We start from the raw sequence: 19,102 nt of genomic DNA, 5'->3' as shown, positions 1-19,102 counted from the left end.
AAAAAAAAAGAAGAAAGAAAGAAAAACAAACAAAAAACCCACAAGGTCTGGAAGGATAAACACTAGGGAATTGACAGTGGTTATCTCTGGGTGTGGGATTTTTCTTCCTGGAAGGAGGCCTGGAAATACAGTCAAATTTTAAAAAGTGAGGTGTTAAGCCTAAAAGAATAACTCCCCAACTTTTCAGGGAATGTATCTCAGCAGAAGCACTACACCTCTAATAAATACAAATTCTATTTCAATCTGGCTTAGAAGCAGAAGTGACTGGCATTTAAGAACCATAAAGCTATTTGCCAACACCCTTATAGATGAGATCAAATATAGACGGAAATCTGAGAGCAGGAACAGGCTCAAGGGGGCAAGACGGCTGCCCAAGCCGTACCTTCATGTGTGAATGTGTGCGTTGGGGGGAAGGTTCTAAAGGGGGTGCGTTTATTCTTTCCTTCACCACCTCAGATACACACATACACATGCACATATACACACTAATACTGGGGAAGGGAAGTAGGAGGCGTGTAATGTAAGGTCAAATGCGTAGGTCAGAAACTTTAAACGAAAGTACAGAGATAGGCCTCCTCAGTCTAACTTAAAGTTATAATTTTATTTCAACTATAACCAAATCAACTTATAGTTAAATTATCCCTTTCATCTGCTCCAGACTCCCCCTATGGAAACAGCCCCACCCCAACAAAGTATGGTGAATTTAAGGGGTGTAGTCTGAGATAGGCTATAGAGCTAAGAAGAACTTCTAGTCCAAGAATTTCACAAAATGGAGAATCGATCCTCTATCTCCCACATGAGATCATTTAAAATAATTGCCCAAGCTCCTCCTAACTCAAAGTGAACTGTCTACTAGGTGCATGTGTACCTCTGGGGTTTAACAGGCAGTCTTAGATTTTATATTCATTTATATTTGTATGGTCCTGTGACTTTAAACACAGCACAGGGCAGAAAGTACACAGTAAGAGCTAGAACACTAAAAATACTTTCCTTGTGCCAGAAGCCGACCTGTGGCAAACAGCACAACACAATCCTTCATCCCAGACTCACTTTTAAACTAGATTTAACCTAGCCTAAACCCATCTCCCCAGAATAACTAATACTTGAACTCAGACGTTAAACTATAAATTGAAGCAAAATTTAAAAGTGGAGCTCACATATTAGTTCAGATTTCTTCCAATTCTTCAGATATGCCCAATCTCGTTAACACTGGGCTCACATTCCCAAACACCAAGAATCACGTGAAGCTGAGTGACGGGTGCCCACCCTTAGACCCAGCAAACATTCCACCACTCCCTATGGCCTTTCCATCCATCACTCAGGCCACATCAACTGCAGTTTTAAGTTTACATGGTTTTTCACAATAAGAAACATTTCTCTGGAACCATGACTTTATCCAAATGAGGAAAATACATGTTACAGATGGCTCATTCACTTCCTGGCCCTTGTGGACATTCGTGTTTGTAGTCCCTGACTCATACAACGTTAACAGGAAAAAAGGTCTTAACGGGATAATCTCAGAGACGGTGATCTGGCAAGCTAGAGGGCAAGCTGGAGAGGCCGGCCATTTTCCCAACCATTCCCTCATTTACTATATACGGAAGAGACAGAAGACAGCAAACTATGAAATTTCTAGACACTGACATTTTTAGATCTTGAAGAGCATGTAGTCCAGTGCTTCCCAAGTCAGGCTTCCTAAAGAAAATGCTGAAAACCAGAAGCGTTTTAAGGACTTGTTTAAATGACAGCTCTATTGTGATATAATCTCCATGCCGTGAAATTTTCCCTTTAAGAGTGTTCACGGGGGTAGCCAAAGATACGGGGCCGCTTGGCCACAGGATGTAGCGCGGGGGACTGCGGGCCCCAGCAGAGCCCGTCCACAGGCCTGTTTACCATTACAGGGAGGTCTCTGCCCCCTGGGGCTGACACACCCCCCAATCTTTCCCCAGGCTGAAGCTGCAGGGTATTAAGGTACCAGCCAGATGTCTTCTCACAAAGGTTCTGGGGTGGCACAGGGCAATGCAGCTCCTGCCAGTGACAGGGAAATGGACACACTGGAGCTGGCGCAACTGGGACCCCTGCTAGAAGAAAAGGCAAACGAGTAACTGTCGACCCAGCCGAGACTGAAGGAGAGCGAGCACACCCAGCACCCCAGGAGGAGGAGGAGGAGGAGCGGGTATAGACCCTTCCCCTGCAAGCCGACCACGCCATGGAGAAGATGCAGAGGAGTTTGTGCAGAAGGTCTGGGAGGGATGCTAGAGGGTCATCCCATATGTCCCAGCCCGGCCTAGGACAACGACTCCTTGCTACATGGCCATGGACCACCCGTGCCCTCCTGCCAGGTTTGCTTCAAGAGCGTTTCCCGCATCCGTATAGAAACTGGCAACATCTGGACCCATCTGCTTGGTTTTGTGCTGTTTTTCTTTTTGGGAATCTTGACCGTGCTCAGACCAAATATGTACTTCATGGCCCCTCTGCCAGAGAAGGTGGTTTGTGGGATGTTCTTTTTGGGTGCAGTGCTCTGTCTCAGCTTCTCCTGGCCCTTTCACGCCGTCTATTGTCATTCAGAGAAAGTCTCTCAGACTTTTTCCAAACTGGGTTATTCAGGGATTGCTCTACTGATTACGGGCAGCTTCGTCCCCTGGCTCTATTACTCCTGCTACTGCTCCCCACGGCCACGGCTCATCCACCTCTCCATCATCTGTGTCCTGGTCATTCCTGCCATCACTGCGGCACAGCAGGACTGGTCGGCCACTCCCAAGCACTGGTAGACCACAGCGGGAGTGTTCCCGGGACTTGGTTTGAGCGGTGTTGTGGCCACCGTGCACTTCACTGTTGCTCAGGGCTTTGTCAAGGCCACCACAGTGGGCCAGATGGGCAGCTTCTTCTTCATGGCCGTGATGTATGTCACCGGAGCTGGCCTCTAGGCTGCTCAAATTCCTGAATGCTCCTTTCCTGGAAAATGTGACAGATGGTTCCAGTCTCATCAGATTTTCTACGTCCTGGTGGTGGCAGCAGCCTCTGTCCACTTCTACGGGGTCTCCAACCTTCTAGAATTCCGTTATGGCCTAGAGGGGGGCTGTACTGATGACTCCTTTCTCTGAGCCTTCCCACCTGAGGGGTGGAGGAGGAACTTGCCAAGTGCTTTTAAAAATAACTTCTTTGTTGACACGAGAGGAAGAGTCTGAGTTGCCTGTTTCTAGAAGAAACCTCTTAGAGAATTCAGTACGAACCAAGCTTCAGCCCACTTCCATACCCACTGGGCGATAAACTACCCATTTCCCTAGCCGAGGAGGATGGGGAGGGTCCAAATCAGACATGCCCCGCCTCAGCAGTCCCCCTCGTTGGCAAGGGGGGACTGTCCCCTCACAGAGACAGCACTTCGAAGCTCATGTTCAGGTTTTACCCCTCCTCCAGCCATTTTGGGAAAAAATGATGGACTGGGACTCTTCAGAAATCCTGTTTCCAGAAGAAAATGTCCCTTCCTTACCCCCATCCTTACTTTGTTATCTGGCTTATAACAGGCCATCCATTTTTGTAGCACACTTCTCAAAAACAGTTAGAACTTGGTCCCATCTTTCTAGGGCCTGGATCTGCTTTTACAGCAGGAAGAACAAAGCCACCAACTTTTACATAGCCCGGCTAATCATGGAAGTGTGTTCAGGCTTCCATGACTTTTAATTTTCTTTTATCCTGACTTTTAATTTTCTTTTCGTTGGCACGGTCATGTAAAATTAAAATGGGGAAAGATATTTAATACTTAATACTAAGCTTTAAAAAGAAACCTGCTATCATTGCTATGTATCTTGATGCAAAGGCTATAATGATAATAAAAGAAAGTACAGAAGACACTTGGCATTCAAACAAAAAAATAAGTAAGTAAACAAACAAATAAAAATAAAAGTGTTCACTGGGGTGCCTGGCTGGCTGAGTTGGTGGAGTGTGAGACTCGTGATCTCGGGGTAGCGAGTTCAAGTCCCACGTTGGGTGCAGAGATTATTTAAAAGTAAAATCTTAAAAATTAAAAAACAAAATACGATAAATGTGTTCATTGGTTTTTAGTACATGCACCAAGTTGATGATCACATCATCATTCTCTAATTTGGGAACATGCTCACTACTCCTTCAAAAACCTTACACCCATTAGCTGTGAGGATCCATTCTTCCATCTCCATGGCAACAACTACTCCACTCCTCTGTTTTATGAATTTACCTGCACATTTCAGATAAATGGGATCGCAACAGGTGGTCCTTTGTGTCTTGCTTCCTAGGATAACGTTTTTAAGGCCCATGCATGTTGTAGCATATGTTGGAATTTCATTCCAAAAGTTGTCTTCAATATTTTTAAAAGTATTTATTTGCCCATGAATAAAGTCATGGTGGTCATTCTTTAAATAAACACATTTTTTCCTCATTTTGTAAACAACAGAAAAAAATTCAAATATACAGAAAAATGGAAAAGTTATGTGGTACACACCCATGAACCCACAACCTGGATGCGACAAATAACACTTCGGTATATTTACTTCAACACAAATTCACCCATTCATCCATCTATCTTACTTATTTTTAAGCAGTGGTTCTCAAAGTGATCTGGAGAGCCTGGGAGTCTCTGAGGACCTTCTGGGGGTCTACGATGGCAAAACTATTTTCAAAATAATACTAAGGGGCTATTTTCCTTCTTCCATTTCCACTCTCTCAAGAGTGAATGGTGACATTCTGCAGACGTGTGACACCGCGGCCGAAGAAAGTAGAGGTGAACATCCAGCTGTCTTCCAACCAAACATTAGCTGAACAGTAGACAAGATTTGCAAGTGTGGAGAACAATGCCACTCTGCTCATTTTTGCAGAAAACAATCATTTTCTACAAAAATGTTATTTATGTTAACACCTAACGGGTTTATTATTTTTTTCAGTGCTTTAGCAAATATTTTTAAATTCTCTGTTTTCGGGGCGCCTGGGTGGCGCAGTCGGTTAAGCGTCCGACTTCAGCCAGGTCACGATCTCGCGGTCCGTGGGTTCGAGCCCTGCGTCAGGCTCTGGGCTGATGGCTCAGAGCCTGGAGCCTGTTTCCGATTCTGTGTCTCCCTCTCTCTCTGCCCCTCCCCCGTTCATGCTCTGTCTCTCTCTGTCCCAAAAATAAATAAACGTTGAAAAAAAAAAATTCTCTGTTTTCATTTCTGGCATGGTAAACGTCAACAGATATAATCCACACAATCAAAAGCTCTCTGGGCTTTCCAATATTTAAGAGCACAAAGGGGTCCTGAGACCAAAAGGTTTGAGGGCCGCTATTTTCAAGCATTTCAGAGTAAGATGCAGACATCTATATACTTCGTCCCTAACACACCAGCATGCATAACACGTCAGCCAGAGTTCAACATTGGTCAATGGTTCCTTTTGTTTTTGGTAAGATTTACACATAATAAAACGTACAAGTTTTAAGTGTACCGTTCTCGTTCAATGAGTTCTGACAAATGTATGTGCAATCCCCTATCCAGATTACCCCCATCGTGGAAAATTCTCTTGTGCCTCTTTCCAGTCAATTCCCACTCCAACCTCCTTCAGAAGCAAGTAGTGGTGTGATTTTTTTTCACCTTAGTTTCACCTATTCTAGAACTTCATGTAAATGAAATCATATCTGTTCTTCAGAGGAAGGGTTATTTAATTCAACATAATGTTTCTGAGGTTCATCGTGTTTTTGCACATACCAGTAATTTGACTTTTATTGCTGAATGCAAATTGTTTCTACAACAATCTCTCTCAAAAACATAAGGGCCATTGAAGATAAATAAGGTTGGTAACCATGCCTCTAGTCTAAGCTCAATCCCAGCCCCTGCCGTCCCCCCCCAGTTAGAGACACAGTGGCAGGGAGGAGCTAGCCAGCGGCACCACCGTCCCGGAGCGCCAGCCCAATCACCCTTCTACCACGGTTCCTGCCATTTCCTATTCTCACCTGAGAAGAAAGTTTCCATCTCAATCTGTAAGAGAAGTTTATTACAGGAAATGGAAAATCAATACCAGATGACGAAGGTACTAGGCTTCCCTCAAAAACACATCGGTCAATGAACGGATACACAAACGTGGTATGTTAATACACGGGACACTATTCAGCAAGCGCGAGGAATAAAATACAGATAGATATATACTGCCACATGGATAAACCTTGGAAACGGGATTCTAAGTGAAAAAAGCCAGACATAAAAGGCTGCACACAGTATGGTTCCATTTATATGAAATGTCTGGGAAAGGCAAATCTAGAGACACGGAAAGCAGATCCGTGCGTGTCTGAGGCTAAGGTGGAAACTGGGATCAAACGTAAAAGGACCGGAAAGACCTCAGCGGGGGGGGGACAGAATCTAGTTCTGAAACTGGATTGGGATAATGACTGCACAACCAACAAATCGATAAACTGTATACTTAAGATGACTGCAATGTATGGTATATAAATTATACTTCAGTAACGTTGCTAAAAAATAACAACAAAAACTTGTCTGTGCAAGTAGATAAGAGTCCTGCTCCAAGGCAGAGAAAGACCTGTTTAATAATTCAAAGAACAAAGGAGGCATTTTAAAAGACCCTGCTTGCTACTCAACTAGAAAAGAGTCATGTAAAATAGCAAAGTAATAAATCATATGTTGTTTTAAGAATTCATTGAAAGTCTTTCGTTTTAATAAATAAAAGGGATTTATAAATTAACTTCCTCTAAAAGGCTCCGTATCAAGCTATGAGGGCAGGTCCCAAAGGCTCATCAGGAGACGAGGTGGTCCACTGGCAAATGGGCCAGTTACCACATCAGCACGGGACAAAGTGCCTTAGGTTGCTCTTTTAGAAGCTCGAATATTGGGTAAATTTTAATCTACAAACTAAGTTAATTCCCCTACTTTCTTCGTAAGAAGCTATTTTTTGTCTTGATGGCCAAGTTTGTCTCATGGTGACAAACCAAAAGAGGGCACCTTCTTGCCTACGCCCACAAGCCACAGAGGGAAGGAACTGTAACAAGCGTTCAGAACGGATCCTCCTACTCCCAGAATTTTCCTCAACAGCAAAGCCATGCTACCTTAACCTCATGGTTTCCCTCTTCAGTGCAACTAAAACTCCCAAACCTCTGTTTCTACCTGTAGCCTGGTTCTCTCTGCTGTCTCTTTATGAGCTCTCACTGCTTAGCTCTCTACTCAGATTCTTTACGTCCACTTCTGAGACTCAAAAGCAAACAGAAAGGAATCCTGTTTCTGGAACTGTTTTTTCCAGATCTTGGACACCTTCCTGGAGCTACGCTTCTACACTGCCCCTTTCCAGAAGATTTTTCTGGTGATGCAGTCCAACCCCAAACACATGAAGAATGCTAGATTTGGAAAAGCTCCTTTAGGGCATGTAGATCAGGCAATATTCCTCTACCACAACCAGACCCAACTGAGCAAAAACATCTTTTGGGATACACGACAGCATGTATTTCGCAGGAAAAAACACTACCTTCCAAATGCCAGCTCAAAAGTCCAGAGTCTCCCCTCCACATCTGACCCCCTCGAGAGGCACGGTAGAGGACTGGGAGGCGAGACGGAGCACAGTGTGGTCAAGGCTACGAGAGGACCTGGCCGGACAACTGCAGTGCCCCTTACCCTGACAGTCCCCTCGCAGCCCCCTCTTGGGGAAGCTGCCCCTCCCACAGCTCCAGTCACAGGGTACCCACAGCAGACAAGTTTAGTGCACAGCACAGCGCTGTCCCCAGCACACCTGCCACTGCAGTTGACGGGGCCTTCCTCAGCTTCCTCATTTCAGTAACGGCCCCCGTGGTTCAGGCCAAAACCTCCCAGTCATTGCAGACCCTTGTCTTTCTTTAATCCTCCAGGCCCAGTCCACTGGCACGTCCAAAACCCACCCTGAATCCATCCGCTTCTCTCCACCTCCACTGCTGCCATTCTAGCCTGAGAAAGGCCCAACCGCCTCCCAAGTGGTACCCCAGCTTCTACTCTTGCCTGCTATCAACTAGTCTCCACAGAGCAGCCTCGACAAGCTATATTCCCCAGGGCGGCGAGCACAAGATCCCACCTTGTCACCAACAAGGCCCCTTGCCTCTTGAGTCTCACCTTCTACCACTCACCTTGCCCTCAACATTCTAGCCACACTGGCCTTCCTTCTAGCCCCGCAACGTGCCAAGTTCATTCCACCTTGGGCCTTTGCCTCGGGCTCTTCTGCAGCCCGGAATGCCTATCCCTGCCTGGCTCCCAGTCACCACTCAGGTTTCAGCTCAACCTAAAATGTCACCTCCTCAGAAGACTTCTCTGACCAGCAAGATAAAGTATCTTCCTCCCATCCCCCTATCACTTTCCTTCTTTCATCCTGTTTTATGGTCTTCACTGCACCAACAATATAAATCTGATTTGCTTACCGATTCCCTTTGTTAGAATATAAACTCCATGCGGGGAGGTGACTCATGTTCCTTGTTTACTACTGTATCTTCAAGCCTACAGCTGTGTCTGGCACCCAACAGAGGCCTGATTAAGAACTTCTAGAAGGAAAGAGCCAGACTCATGCTCTGTGGCCTGTGAGGTTCTACTCAGAGAGGAAGGGGACAGCTAGTCTCCCCCCTACTCCCAAACATTTTAATTGGAGGCTATGGGGCTAACTTAGGCAACTGGCAAAGAGCACTGACGGTAGCAGGAAGCTCTAAGCAAGGTCTGGGGGCACCTGGGTGGCGCAGTCGGTTAAGCGTCCGACTTCAGCCAGGTCACGATCTTGCGGTGCGTGAGTTCGAGCCCCGCATCAGGCTCTGGGCTGATGGCTCAGAGCCTGGAGCCTGTTTCCGATTCTGTGTCTCCCTCTCTCTCTGCCCCTCCCCCATTCATGCTCTGTCTCTCTCTGTCCCAAAAATAAATAAACGTTGAAAAAAAAAAAAAAATTTAAGCAAGGTCTGAATGTGAGACACAGGCCGTGGGTGAGCTCTGGTCAGGCAGATGCAGAAGCTCCTCTAAGCAGAAGTTTTATTTTTTCATGTTTATTTATTTATTTTTGAGAAAGAGAGAGGAAGAGTAAGAATCCCAAGCAGACTCCACACTGTCGGCACAGAGCCTGACCGGGGCTCACACTCACAAACCATGAGGTCCTGAACTGAGCCGAAATCAAGAGTCAGACACTTCACCGACTGAGCCCCCTAGGCACCCCTAAGCAAAAGCTTTGACACAGAGAAGAAACAGGGCTGCAGGTAAGCGAGCCAGCTGGCAGTGGGCTAAGCAAGACTGCAAGGAAACAGGCTGAAAACAGGCTGAGAGAAGAGCCGAGTCACTTCACAGGGGTGAAGCGGGAAGGAAGGACAAGCCCCTGCCCTGGGGCGCAGGACCCAGAGCGGCCGGGAACCCAACTCTAGTCCGCACTAATTCAGGCAATGCTAGGAACCCTGGGATCATCATGAGGTTACCAGCACCCTTCCCAATCCTTGCGATAAACCCGTATCACACGGGGAAGCACAAGAGGGTCCCTGATCCATGCAGCTGGAAGAGTTCTGCCTACGTAAAACACAAGTCCTGAGGCCTGGAATTCTAACCATAGACAGAATTCCAACAAAAGATGGAAAATATCATCTAAGATATTTGCTGTCTGCACTGCACATATTCTACCCAAGAAAATGGGAGCTCACACTGAATTCTTCATCATTGTATGAATCCTTAAAAATAAGTAAAATCGGGGCACCTGGGTGGCTCAGTCAGTTGAGTCCAACTCTTGATTTCGGCTCAGGTAATGGTCCTAGGGTCATGGGATCGAGCCCTGTGTTGGGCTACATGCTGAGTGGAACCCGCTTAAGATTCTCTCCCTCTCTCTCTCTAATTAAAAAAAAAAAAAAGTAAAATTAGCTTTCTATAATATCCTATCCTATCAATTATAGTGGGGACTAAGGCTAAGACCCATTCTACAGACTTCTCCTTATATAACAAGGACCCTCCTATCACTAGATCCCCTGAACTGCCACCTACTACACCAGCATTAAATTGATAGAACTCGAGAATGGGCTGCTATGTGTTCCTGTGGTTAAGGAAGAGCTAAAAATGCCTTTTTATAGCTGAGTCATGTGTTTCAAAACATGACCTCAAGAAACACTTCAAACCAGGCTGTATGGCTGCTATAATAAATGACCACAAAAGTGAGTGGCTTAAAACACCACCTATTTAGGGGTGCCTGGGTGGCCCAGTCAGTTAGGCACCCAACTCTTGATTTCGGTCAGGTTCATGGGATCGAGCCCCACGTCGGGCTCTGTGCTGACAGCATGAAGCCTGCTTAGGATCCTCTCTTTCTCCTTCTCTTTCTCTTGTGCTCCTCCCCTGCACATGTGTGTATGTGTCTGCATGTGTGCCCTCTCTCTCTCTCTCTCTCTCTCTCTCTCTCAAAACAAACCAACCAACAACAACAAAAAAAAGAACACCACCTATTTATTACCTTAGAGTTCTGGGAGTCAGAAGTCTGATATGGGTCTCACTAGGCTAAAAATCAAGATGTCAGCAAGGCTGGGTTCCCTCTGAAGCTCTAGGGCAGAATGTATTTGCCCGCCTTTTCCAGCGTCTGGAGGCACCCACATTCCTTAGCACACTGCCCCTCCTCCATCTTCAGAGCCAGCAACATCAGGCCAGGATTTCTCCTGCTGATCTCTGTCTGCGTCTCTCTGATTTCCTCTCCTATTTTTATGGACCTCGGTGATTACTGTGGGCCCACCCAGAAAATCCAAAATAATCTCCTCATTTTAGAGGTAGGTGATTAGTGGGGTGCCTGGCTGGGTCAGTTTGTAGACCATGCCACTCTTGATCTCGGGGCCATGAGTCTGAGCCCCACCTCGGGCGTGGAGCCTACTTTAAAAAATCAATCAATCCATCAATAATTTATAAACAAACAAACAAATAAAGGTAGCTGATTAGCAACCTTGATTCCTCTTTGCCATGTAACCCAGCGTATTCACAGGTTCTGGGGATTAGGATATGGATCCTGGGGGAGGAGGGGGGAGGGAGAGGGGTCATTAATCTGCCACAACAGTCCAAATGAGTCACAATACAAATGCCATTCAACGAAAGCATTCACCCTATTGTCCCACTCCATACCAACATCCCCTAAAGCCCTGTTCCACAGAGTCTGTGTTTGTCTTTGCACAAGTGAAGATAAATAGGTTCACCAAGGACAAGTTTATGATGTTGGCTTCCAAGTACCTGAACTTCCCTTTTCAATCGCACATGTATTTCTTAATCACCCAGTATGTACCAGACACTGTTAGGATCTGTGGGAAAGTCAAAGATAGCATGAAGCGTGTCAAGTCAGGTCTATGTAATGATTTGAGGCAGAATCGATAAGGGTCATGGATTTACAAAGGAATGTGGCGTCCATCCCCTTTGGGAGGCCTTGCTAGGGCAACAGTGCTTGAGCTGGGTCTTGAAGGAAGGGCAGGACTTCATGGGTGATGAAGAGCGTGGAGCCTGGAAAGGCACGGAGCAGCCCAAGGCATTTCTTTTCCCCACCTTGGTTTCCCCAGGCCTTACTTTAGAAGGACTGGCACTTTCACCTCCTATAGAACCACAGGCTTTTGTGAACAGATGCGGGAGGCAACTTTTCAGCTCCAGAGTCACTGCCTTGGACAAGGTGCCTCAACTCAGCAACAGGACTAATTAACTCCCAAACTTGGGGTGGGGGTTGTTTTTTTTAATATGAAACATGAGGATTCCACCCCCCCAACACACACCTAAGAAGGGTATTGTGAGAGTTGCTTAAGATCATGTAAAGAGAGGGGCGCCTGGGTGGCGCAGTCGGTTAAGCGTCCGACTTCAGCCAGGTCACGATCTCGTGGTCCGTGAGTTCGAGCCCCGCGTCGGGCTCTGGGCTGATGGCTCGGAGCCTGGAGCCTGTTTCCGATTCTGTGTCTCCCTCTCTCTCTGCCCCTGCCCCGTTCATGCTCTGTCTCTCTCTGTCCCAAAAATAAATAAACGTTGAAAAAAAAAAAAAATTAAAAAAAAAAAAAAAAAAAAAATCATGTAAAGAGAATCCTGGACATAGTAGTGTGTGAATTCTCGTCTTCTTCCACCCTAGCAAACAACCTCGAACCTCGTTTCTCAGGCGTTTCCCAACTGTACAGCCTTTCTTCATCCTTCCATCAGGATGGCAATTAGCCAATCAGCCTCTACACGAAAAGGAAATATGCTCCTAGACTACTAATGGAAGAAGACCGAAAAGGAATATGGAGCTTCCTGCTGGGGAATACGGTCCATAACTGCTGACAGTTAACATGGGGAAGGGGAGGTAAGTATTAAACCCTGATGGCAGGGGAAAGTATCCACACTGATAGCAATTATATAAACTCTCAATCTCAGTGCCGCCATCAGAACTGGTTCACGTTTTTTATTGCAGACCTTGCTAATTATTCTACCACTGCCTGTTTTATCTGCCCCCCACCCCTAGTTCATGAGCTCGTCAAGGACAGACACTGCCTTTGTCATCTCTGTAGCCCTCATTCCCACCTCAGTGCACGCCCCGCAGCGCACACTATATAATGATCAAAAACTGAAAAAAGTGCAAAAGAAGAAAACCTGTTTATCTTCGGCGTGGTTGCAGAGTAGTAAATTTAGTCATTTGTGCGAACGGTTCTCATTTACAACTGGTTACCACACCTAGCATTAGAAAGTACCTCTACTGAAAACTTAAAATTTGGAGGTCACCGTGCTCTAAACTTTTAATCCTTGCTACTCCTTAAATCTGGCAGAGATTGCCACTCTGGGTTAGGAACAGAGAGTTTCTATACAGAGTACACATACACAGGGGTACGTTTTAGGAATTTGTGTCCCAAGCTATCTTACAGGTCCGAATTAAAGGTCTCTTCAGATATCCATTTAAGCAGAAACCCACTGTCCAGAAAGCTACTGCTTATCCCTAAATACATAAAGACAACATCTCTAACCCTTCAGAAACATTCACACCTAGGCTCCCCAATAAATAAAGAGTTACATAAAAAGGTAGAGAAGTGAAACCAAAACCAACCACAAAAAGCTATCTACTAGATGTGCTCAGAATCTGTGTGGGTGAGTTACATGTGTGACATTCCTTAAAATGCTAAGAGGGCAAGAACCATGAACTATGTTCTAGAGTACATAGCTCCATTGTGGAGCGTGGAAAGCATACGCAAAGCAAGAATGTGTCTATTTAGTATTTGTCAAGCAAGCATTTGAAAGCCACACTAAAATACCCCAGTGAGATACGTTAGTTCCTTCAGTTTACAGAGGAGGAATCTTGTCCTCAGCTGGGTGAGGACACAGAATTGGATTCAGCCTGCGAAGCCTTCTCTTGCCTCCTACTAGACACATTCACAGACATTATCTCAGTTATCCTCGCCTCCACCCTGCAGGGGAGCTTTACTCTCCCCATTTTATAGTGGCAGACAGGAAGGCTTTGAAAAGGTAAACCATGGGCGCTTTTCCCCCATCATCTATCACCTAAGTTTGCCTTGGGGAAAGGCAACTTCTTCCCCTGCAAAATGTCCCAGTAATTGAGCACACACCGTAGGACCAAACCAAGATGCTCTGCTACAGGGCTAGCATCACAGAGCGGGAAGGACATGGATTCTAAGGCCAGATGCACGGAGCTGGAATCACCTCGGCACTGTTACTTGCCCAGGAGGGTCACTGGGCACACTCACACACAGTCCCCACTCCTCCAACACCCTATTCCCCCACCCAAAGTCAGTCTCGCCAAAGACTTTTTAAGGGTTCAAGACTTTGCATGTTCAGGAACAGATCATATTCAGAATCCCTGGACCACTTCACAGGACTGGGGAAAAAATAACCACAGCTTCCCCTGTGCTTAGTTCCTCCCCCAAAGAGCTGCTGAACCTCATCTGGAAACAGCTGGGAGACAGCAGTTAACAGGAAACCAAAAAAAAAAAAAAAAAAAAAAAGGCAGCACAGAGTGTACCAGGGAGAGTTAGGCAGCTAGAACCAAGAGGCCAGGGAACAGACAGGAAGCTGAGGTTAGAAAGAGCCTAGGCCAGAAACAGTCTTGCAGGAGAGGAGGCCCCACTGTCCTTCCTCTAGGCCCAAGAAGGAAAAAACCCGGAAAACAGTGGCGAGGGCTGGAACCCCACAGAAAGGGAAGTCAGACCACCAGTGGTGAGATCAAGTGTGCCTCCCTCCCTACCCCCATCTCAACCCTCCTTCTCTGAGAGCCAGCTAGTGGTCATAGTAAGACAGCTGAGGTCAGAAACTCACTTCTGTTCTGCTGCTTTCTGTGCCAGAGGCTACGGCCCAGACAACTGGTTTTGAGTCATTCCTCTGTCAGTCTGTATCACGGTTCCACACTGCCAACTGAACTCAGGGGCAGTCGCATCAGCCTCACACGGAGAGACAAAGAGTATCTTCATGAGGAATTACTAGGCAGATACCCACTGGAGGCTTGCAGCGGCAGGACTTGAGCACAGAGAGCCACAGCAAAGCGAGAGAGCCAGCGGGGCTGGAGGTCTTGAAGAGCAAGGTAAGGGTGCATTTGGCAATCAAGAAACTTAATTGAGCAATGGCTAGTTGCCAAAATATTTTTGAGAGAAGTGGGGGAAAAATGCCATTACTAAAATTCTTTGGTGTTATTTAATAATAAGCCTGTGGGTTATCCAAACTGAGGGCAAAGGGAAGTCTGGTTTATTTTTCCTTTAGCAGAGATTAGGTGAGATCTTTCTACCCCATGGCTCCTGCTACATAATCATCCCTTCTCTCCCTGTACACGAAGAAGTTTATATTAAAATAAAGAAAAGGATTAAGTTCTCTTAATAAAACACATTCCTGTCTTTCCCTTATAGTTTTGTTTGAAAAGGCTCTTGTGGTGTATGCTACAATCTAGGTGGGTTTGATTCCAACGAAGTGCTCAAATTTTAAGACTGAGTAAGCAGGGCTAAAAAAGGGCTGCAATCTCAATTCCAATTCCAATTCCAAAAAAAAAAAAAAAAAAAAGAACATCTTCACAGGCTCAGTGCCAGCTCAAACTGGCAAGACCAGAGAATCAGAGCAGAGCCTAACCAATATGCCACGCAAGGGGGATGGGAGGAGAGCTATGGGTAACGTACTGCAGCCATGTGGCAAACAAACCACCAGGGAAACCTTCAAGAGAGGAAATGGGGGGGGGGGGGGGGGGGGGGGTTTGTTTCAGGAACATAACAAAGGAACAAGTTGACTAATCATTTATTCCAGTGGGGGAAAATGCCACCCGGAGCCATGTTTTGACTTCAGGTAAATGTGTAATGTTTTAACTTGGATATATCTGGGTTTAAAGGCTCTCCCAAAAAACAACAATAACAACAACAAGGAGTGGGGGGAATGTACCTATTTTTCTTTACGCTGTTTTTGGAGTCTCCAAGAAAACTTTTCCTGTGCCGCCTGCAGAGCAGACCTAAGACAGCCCAAGCCAGTCCAGTTACTAATGCGATCACCCCCACTCAGCAGAGATCCTATCATGAGCTTGGTGCAGGACTGACTGCTCTGCACTGCAGATGGCCCCGAGAAGTTCTGTCGCTGAGGCAGAAGTCACTGGGCACAAATACCTAACATGCGCACCAAAGAAGGAGGAGAGAGTGGAAAGACAGTTTATCTCATGAGGGCCAGGTATATCTGTGACTTAGAAAAAAGGGATCTCTGCCCAGAGCTGGGTCCACATGTCAGGATGGTGTCTGGGATGCCTGCCCTCAGCAATGCCATCTCCATATAGTGTTTCAGGGCTGACCACAGAACCTTCCAACTTGCCAGGAGGGCAGACTGCACCTCCAACAGCTGTGGTTCCAAAAGTCAACCTAGGAAGCACCCAGTCTGGCTGCTAAGGTGGGAGAGGGTGTCCCAATAAAGTGGATGTGAGAAGACCCAGCCTCCCTCTGCTGGGACAATAAGAAAAGTAAGCTAACATTTACGGAGCATCTACCTACGTGTCAGGCAGTGGGATAAAAGCACTATCTATCTCCCTCCATCCCTAAAATAGCCGATGGAGGCTGATATTACTGTCATCCCCTCTTCATAAAGGAGGAAGCAGGCTCCAGGATTTTATACAACCATTAAAGACTGGAACCAGCACTTAAGCCACCCCTGGACAGGTGCTCCGAACCACTACTCGATACTGCCGGAAGCACACAAAGCGTTTGGGGGAAAGGGTGGAGAGTCGAGTAACACAAGGTGCAGCCTGTATTTGCAGCTTTTTCGTGTCCAAAGTCAGTGGCCTGGGGACACTGGAGGGGAGGGCCTGGATGGAGAACGTGAAGCCGGAAGAACGCAAGCCCTGCTGGCAGGGGAGGAGGCCAGGACACGGACCCCTCTCGCTACCACGGAGGATCCCAGACCCATTAACACTCCCAAAGGGACAAGAGCCAATAGGAATGCGTGCAGCCCCGGGGTCCTCGGGCGGTCGAGCCCTTCGCGCTGGTTTTGTCAAACTAGGAAGCTCCACTCGAGAGGTGGGGCCGGCCCGGGGTCGCCGGGTCCCTACCTGTAGGCCAGAGTCATGCACTCGAAGAGTTTGGTGAGCGAGGCGTCGATGGACAGGTGGCAGGAGCTGGTCTTGCCGAAGCTGTAGGTCTGGCACGTCTGCTTGTTGACCGTGTCGAAATCGTAGCCCTTCTTGGGCGGGTGCTCGCGGTGCGGCGACGACACCATGAAGTGGCCGCTGTGGATGATCTGCTGGCGGCGCGGAGGCTCCTCGCGGCCAGGCCCGGCCCTGGGCGGCGGCGGCGCGGAGCTCGCGTGGGCCCGGGCCGGGGTGGCCGAAGCGCAGGCGGGCGGCGGGGACGGCTCATCCGTGTCCGAGTCGTCGTCGTCCTCAGGCACCTGAGGCTTGAGCAGCACCGGGCGGCCCCGACTGCGGGGCCGGCGCGGGGAACACATGAAGACGTCGGCGGCCATGGGGGGTGCCGGCCGGGGGCATCCCCCGGGGCTCGGGGCGACGCGAACGAGCGAAGCAGACGGGGCGCCGGCCCGGCCCGCGCGCGGACTGTCCGCGAGCGCGCGGCGGGACTAGAGGGGGAGGGCGCGGGGCGGGCCGATTGGGCAGACTCGGCGCCGGCCCAGGCGTGACGTCACCGGCGCGTCTCGGCCAATCGGCTGCCCGCGTCGGCCTCTTAAAGGTGCAGGGGAACCTTTCCGTATCCAGGCGGACAAAAAAGCAAGGGGGTGGGGCGGGGAGGAAGGTTGCCGGAAGCCACGCCTTGATGCCCCGCCCCTCGCTGCCCCCACCCTCTCCGGGCTGCCTGAGATGCTGTGGGAAGCAGTGGCCTGGGGATGCCACTCGCAAGTGTCCTAGCCTTGGAGAGGCGTTGGACAAGTGGTGCTGTGCCGACCCCGCCCCACGGTCCGGGGAATCGCGCTGTGGGCGGGGCCGGGGCTCCACGTGGTGGGTGGAGGTGGGGCTCCTTCCCCCTCCCCCTCGCTGGCTGGCTCGGCCGGGCCTGTAACTGAGTCCTGGCAGCAAATCCCTTGTGTTGCTGGGCGCGTTGGTTATTGTCCCCATTTTATTGATGAGAAGACTTGAGTCTCTGATACCAAAGGCATTTTTCTAAAGCAGAAACCAGATCAAGAACGCTTCTCACCTAAACCTCATACCCACAGAGGTGGAAACTGGCTCCGCCAAGTTAAGGTGCTTTCCAAAAAGGCATCACGGATAGTACGTGGCAGAGCCACCAGCTCCTTTAACTAGGTCTCAAAATACTGTCGTTATTGTTAAGATCTCAAATTTAGAGGCTGAACCAGCCCCCAAGCAATTCTAAAAGGGAAAATTGTGAACCTTAGTTTTCTTCTCTTTCAAATAGGGAACAACTCTATGCCTCAAAATTGCGACAGTTAAAAATGATTATAAATCACTTAACACAGTGCCTAGCACAGAATGAGCACGAAAGAAATGTACTACAGACTGAAGCAATGGAACCGACCTGAGCAGAGGTACCTAGAAATTGCCAATACTCTGGACCCACAGAAATAGCAATTTCAAATGGTTCAACCTAATAGTTGACACTTCTGGAAAGCTGTCAAGGCTTCAGGGGCTCAAAGCCAGCCTGTGATGGCGGCCATGTTGGGAAGATGGGGTTTGACAGGGCATCAGGAGGGGGAAAGAGGCCCCTGGCCAAGAGCACTCACTCTAGTTCCAGCAGGGCCTTGAGCGTCCTCCATAGCTTCTCCTTTCAAACCAGTTTCACTTCCAGATTTGGGTGGGCACTGAGGGCCCTGTCCCACCCTCTTCCTGGCAAGGGCCTCCGGAAGAGGTGGGTGTTCAGAGAGAAAGTGACAAACGGCTTTTACCAAAGTGGCTGTGCATCCTCCTTCCCCGGTTGTCTTCAAGGACAGATAGGCCCAAGGGACTGGCAGTTTCAGGTGTGAGTTTGAGATCTTCCCCGTTGCCCAAACCACCCTTCCCAGTGCTGGTTGCAGATGTCTGAAAGGCCACTCTTTGACTTGTCTTCCTTCATCTGAAGACTTTTCTCCTTGGTGAACTCTTAAATGCCCAGCCGCATTGTCTAACAAGAGGGAAATTGTTGAATATATTATGGCCCCGAATGTAACAGAACACTACATATTAAATGAAGCAAATATTATTGACATGGCAAGGTGTCCATGATATACTGTTGGGTGAAAAAACAACTTTTAAAAAGTTATCAGTAGTTTGAGATCAATTTCAAAAAAATACTTATAAAATCATATCTGTATGTGTGTGTGGGTGGGTGGGTGGGTGGGTGGGTGGAGAGAGAGAGAGAGAAGGTGAAACTTAGTGTTCACACTAGTTATCTCTGGGTGGGGTGATTCTTACTTTCTTCATGTTTATCTATTTTCTAATTTCTTAAAAGAAACAATTATTACTTGTATACCTTTTTTTTGGAGCGTACTCTATTTCTCTTTGGTTTCTTAGCATGAAAGACATCCATGTGGGAGGATGTATACTTTACTTTTTTAATTTAAAAAAGTAAACACTGGGGCGCCTGGATGGCTCAGTTGGTTGAGCATCCGACTCTTCATCTTGGCTCAGGGCTTGATCTCACTAGATCAAGCCCTGAGTTGGGCTCCGTGCTGGGGGTGAAGCCTACTTCAAAAAAAAAAAAAAAAAAAAGAAAAGAAAAGAAACATCAATTCCCTGG

At 47.6% G+C, this 19,102-nt stretch overlaps 1 protein-coding gene and 1 pseudogene across 1 annotated transcript in view; one reads left to right on the top strand and one right to left on the bottom strand.

Moving 5' to 3' along the window:
• The window catches only part of LOC115528716 (MLX interacting protein), a 61,627-nt gene extending 44,663 nt beyond the window's left edge, over positions 1 to 16,964 (bottom strand). The window contains exon 1 of the mRNA XM_030337005.1: positions 16,471 to 16,964. Within this exon, the coding sequence (XP_030192865.1) occupies positions 16,471 to 16,883 (413 nt within the window). The 5' untranslated portion in view covers positions 16,884 to 16,964. The remainder of the gene's footprint in view (positions 1 to 16,470) is intronic.
• Positions 1,968 to 3,176, top strand: LOC115528717 (annotated as a pseudogene).
• Positions 16,965 to 19,102: the final 2,138 nt, after the last annotated feature.

The sequence above is a fragment of the Lynx canadensis genome, chromosome D3 (genome assembly GCF_007474595.2).
Source record: "Lynx canadensis isolate LIC74 chromosome D3, mLynCan4.pri.v2, whole genome shotgun sequence".
Classification (NCBI taxonomy): domain Eukaryota; kingdom Metazoa; phylum Chordata; class Mammalia; order Carnivora; family Felidae; genus Lynx; species Lynx canadensis.
The sequence above is the reverse complement of the archived record's forward strand: the minus strand, read 5'-3'. Positions and strand labels throughout refer to the sequence as shown.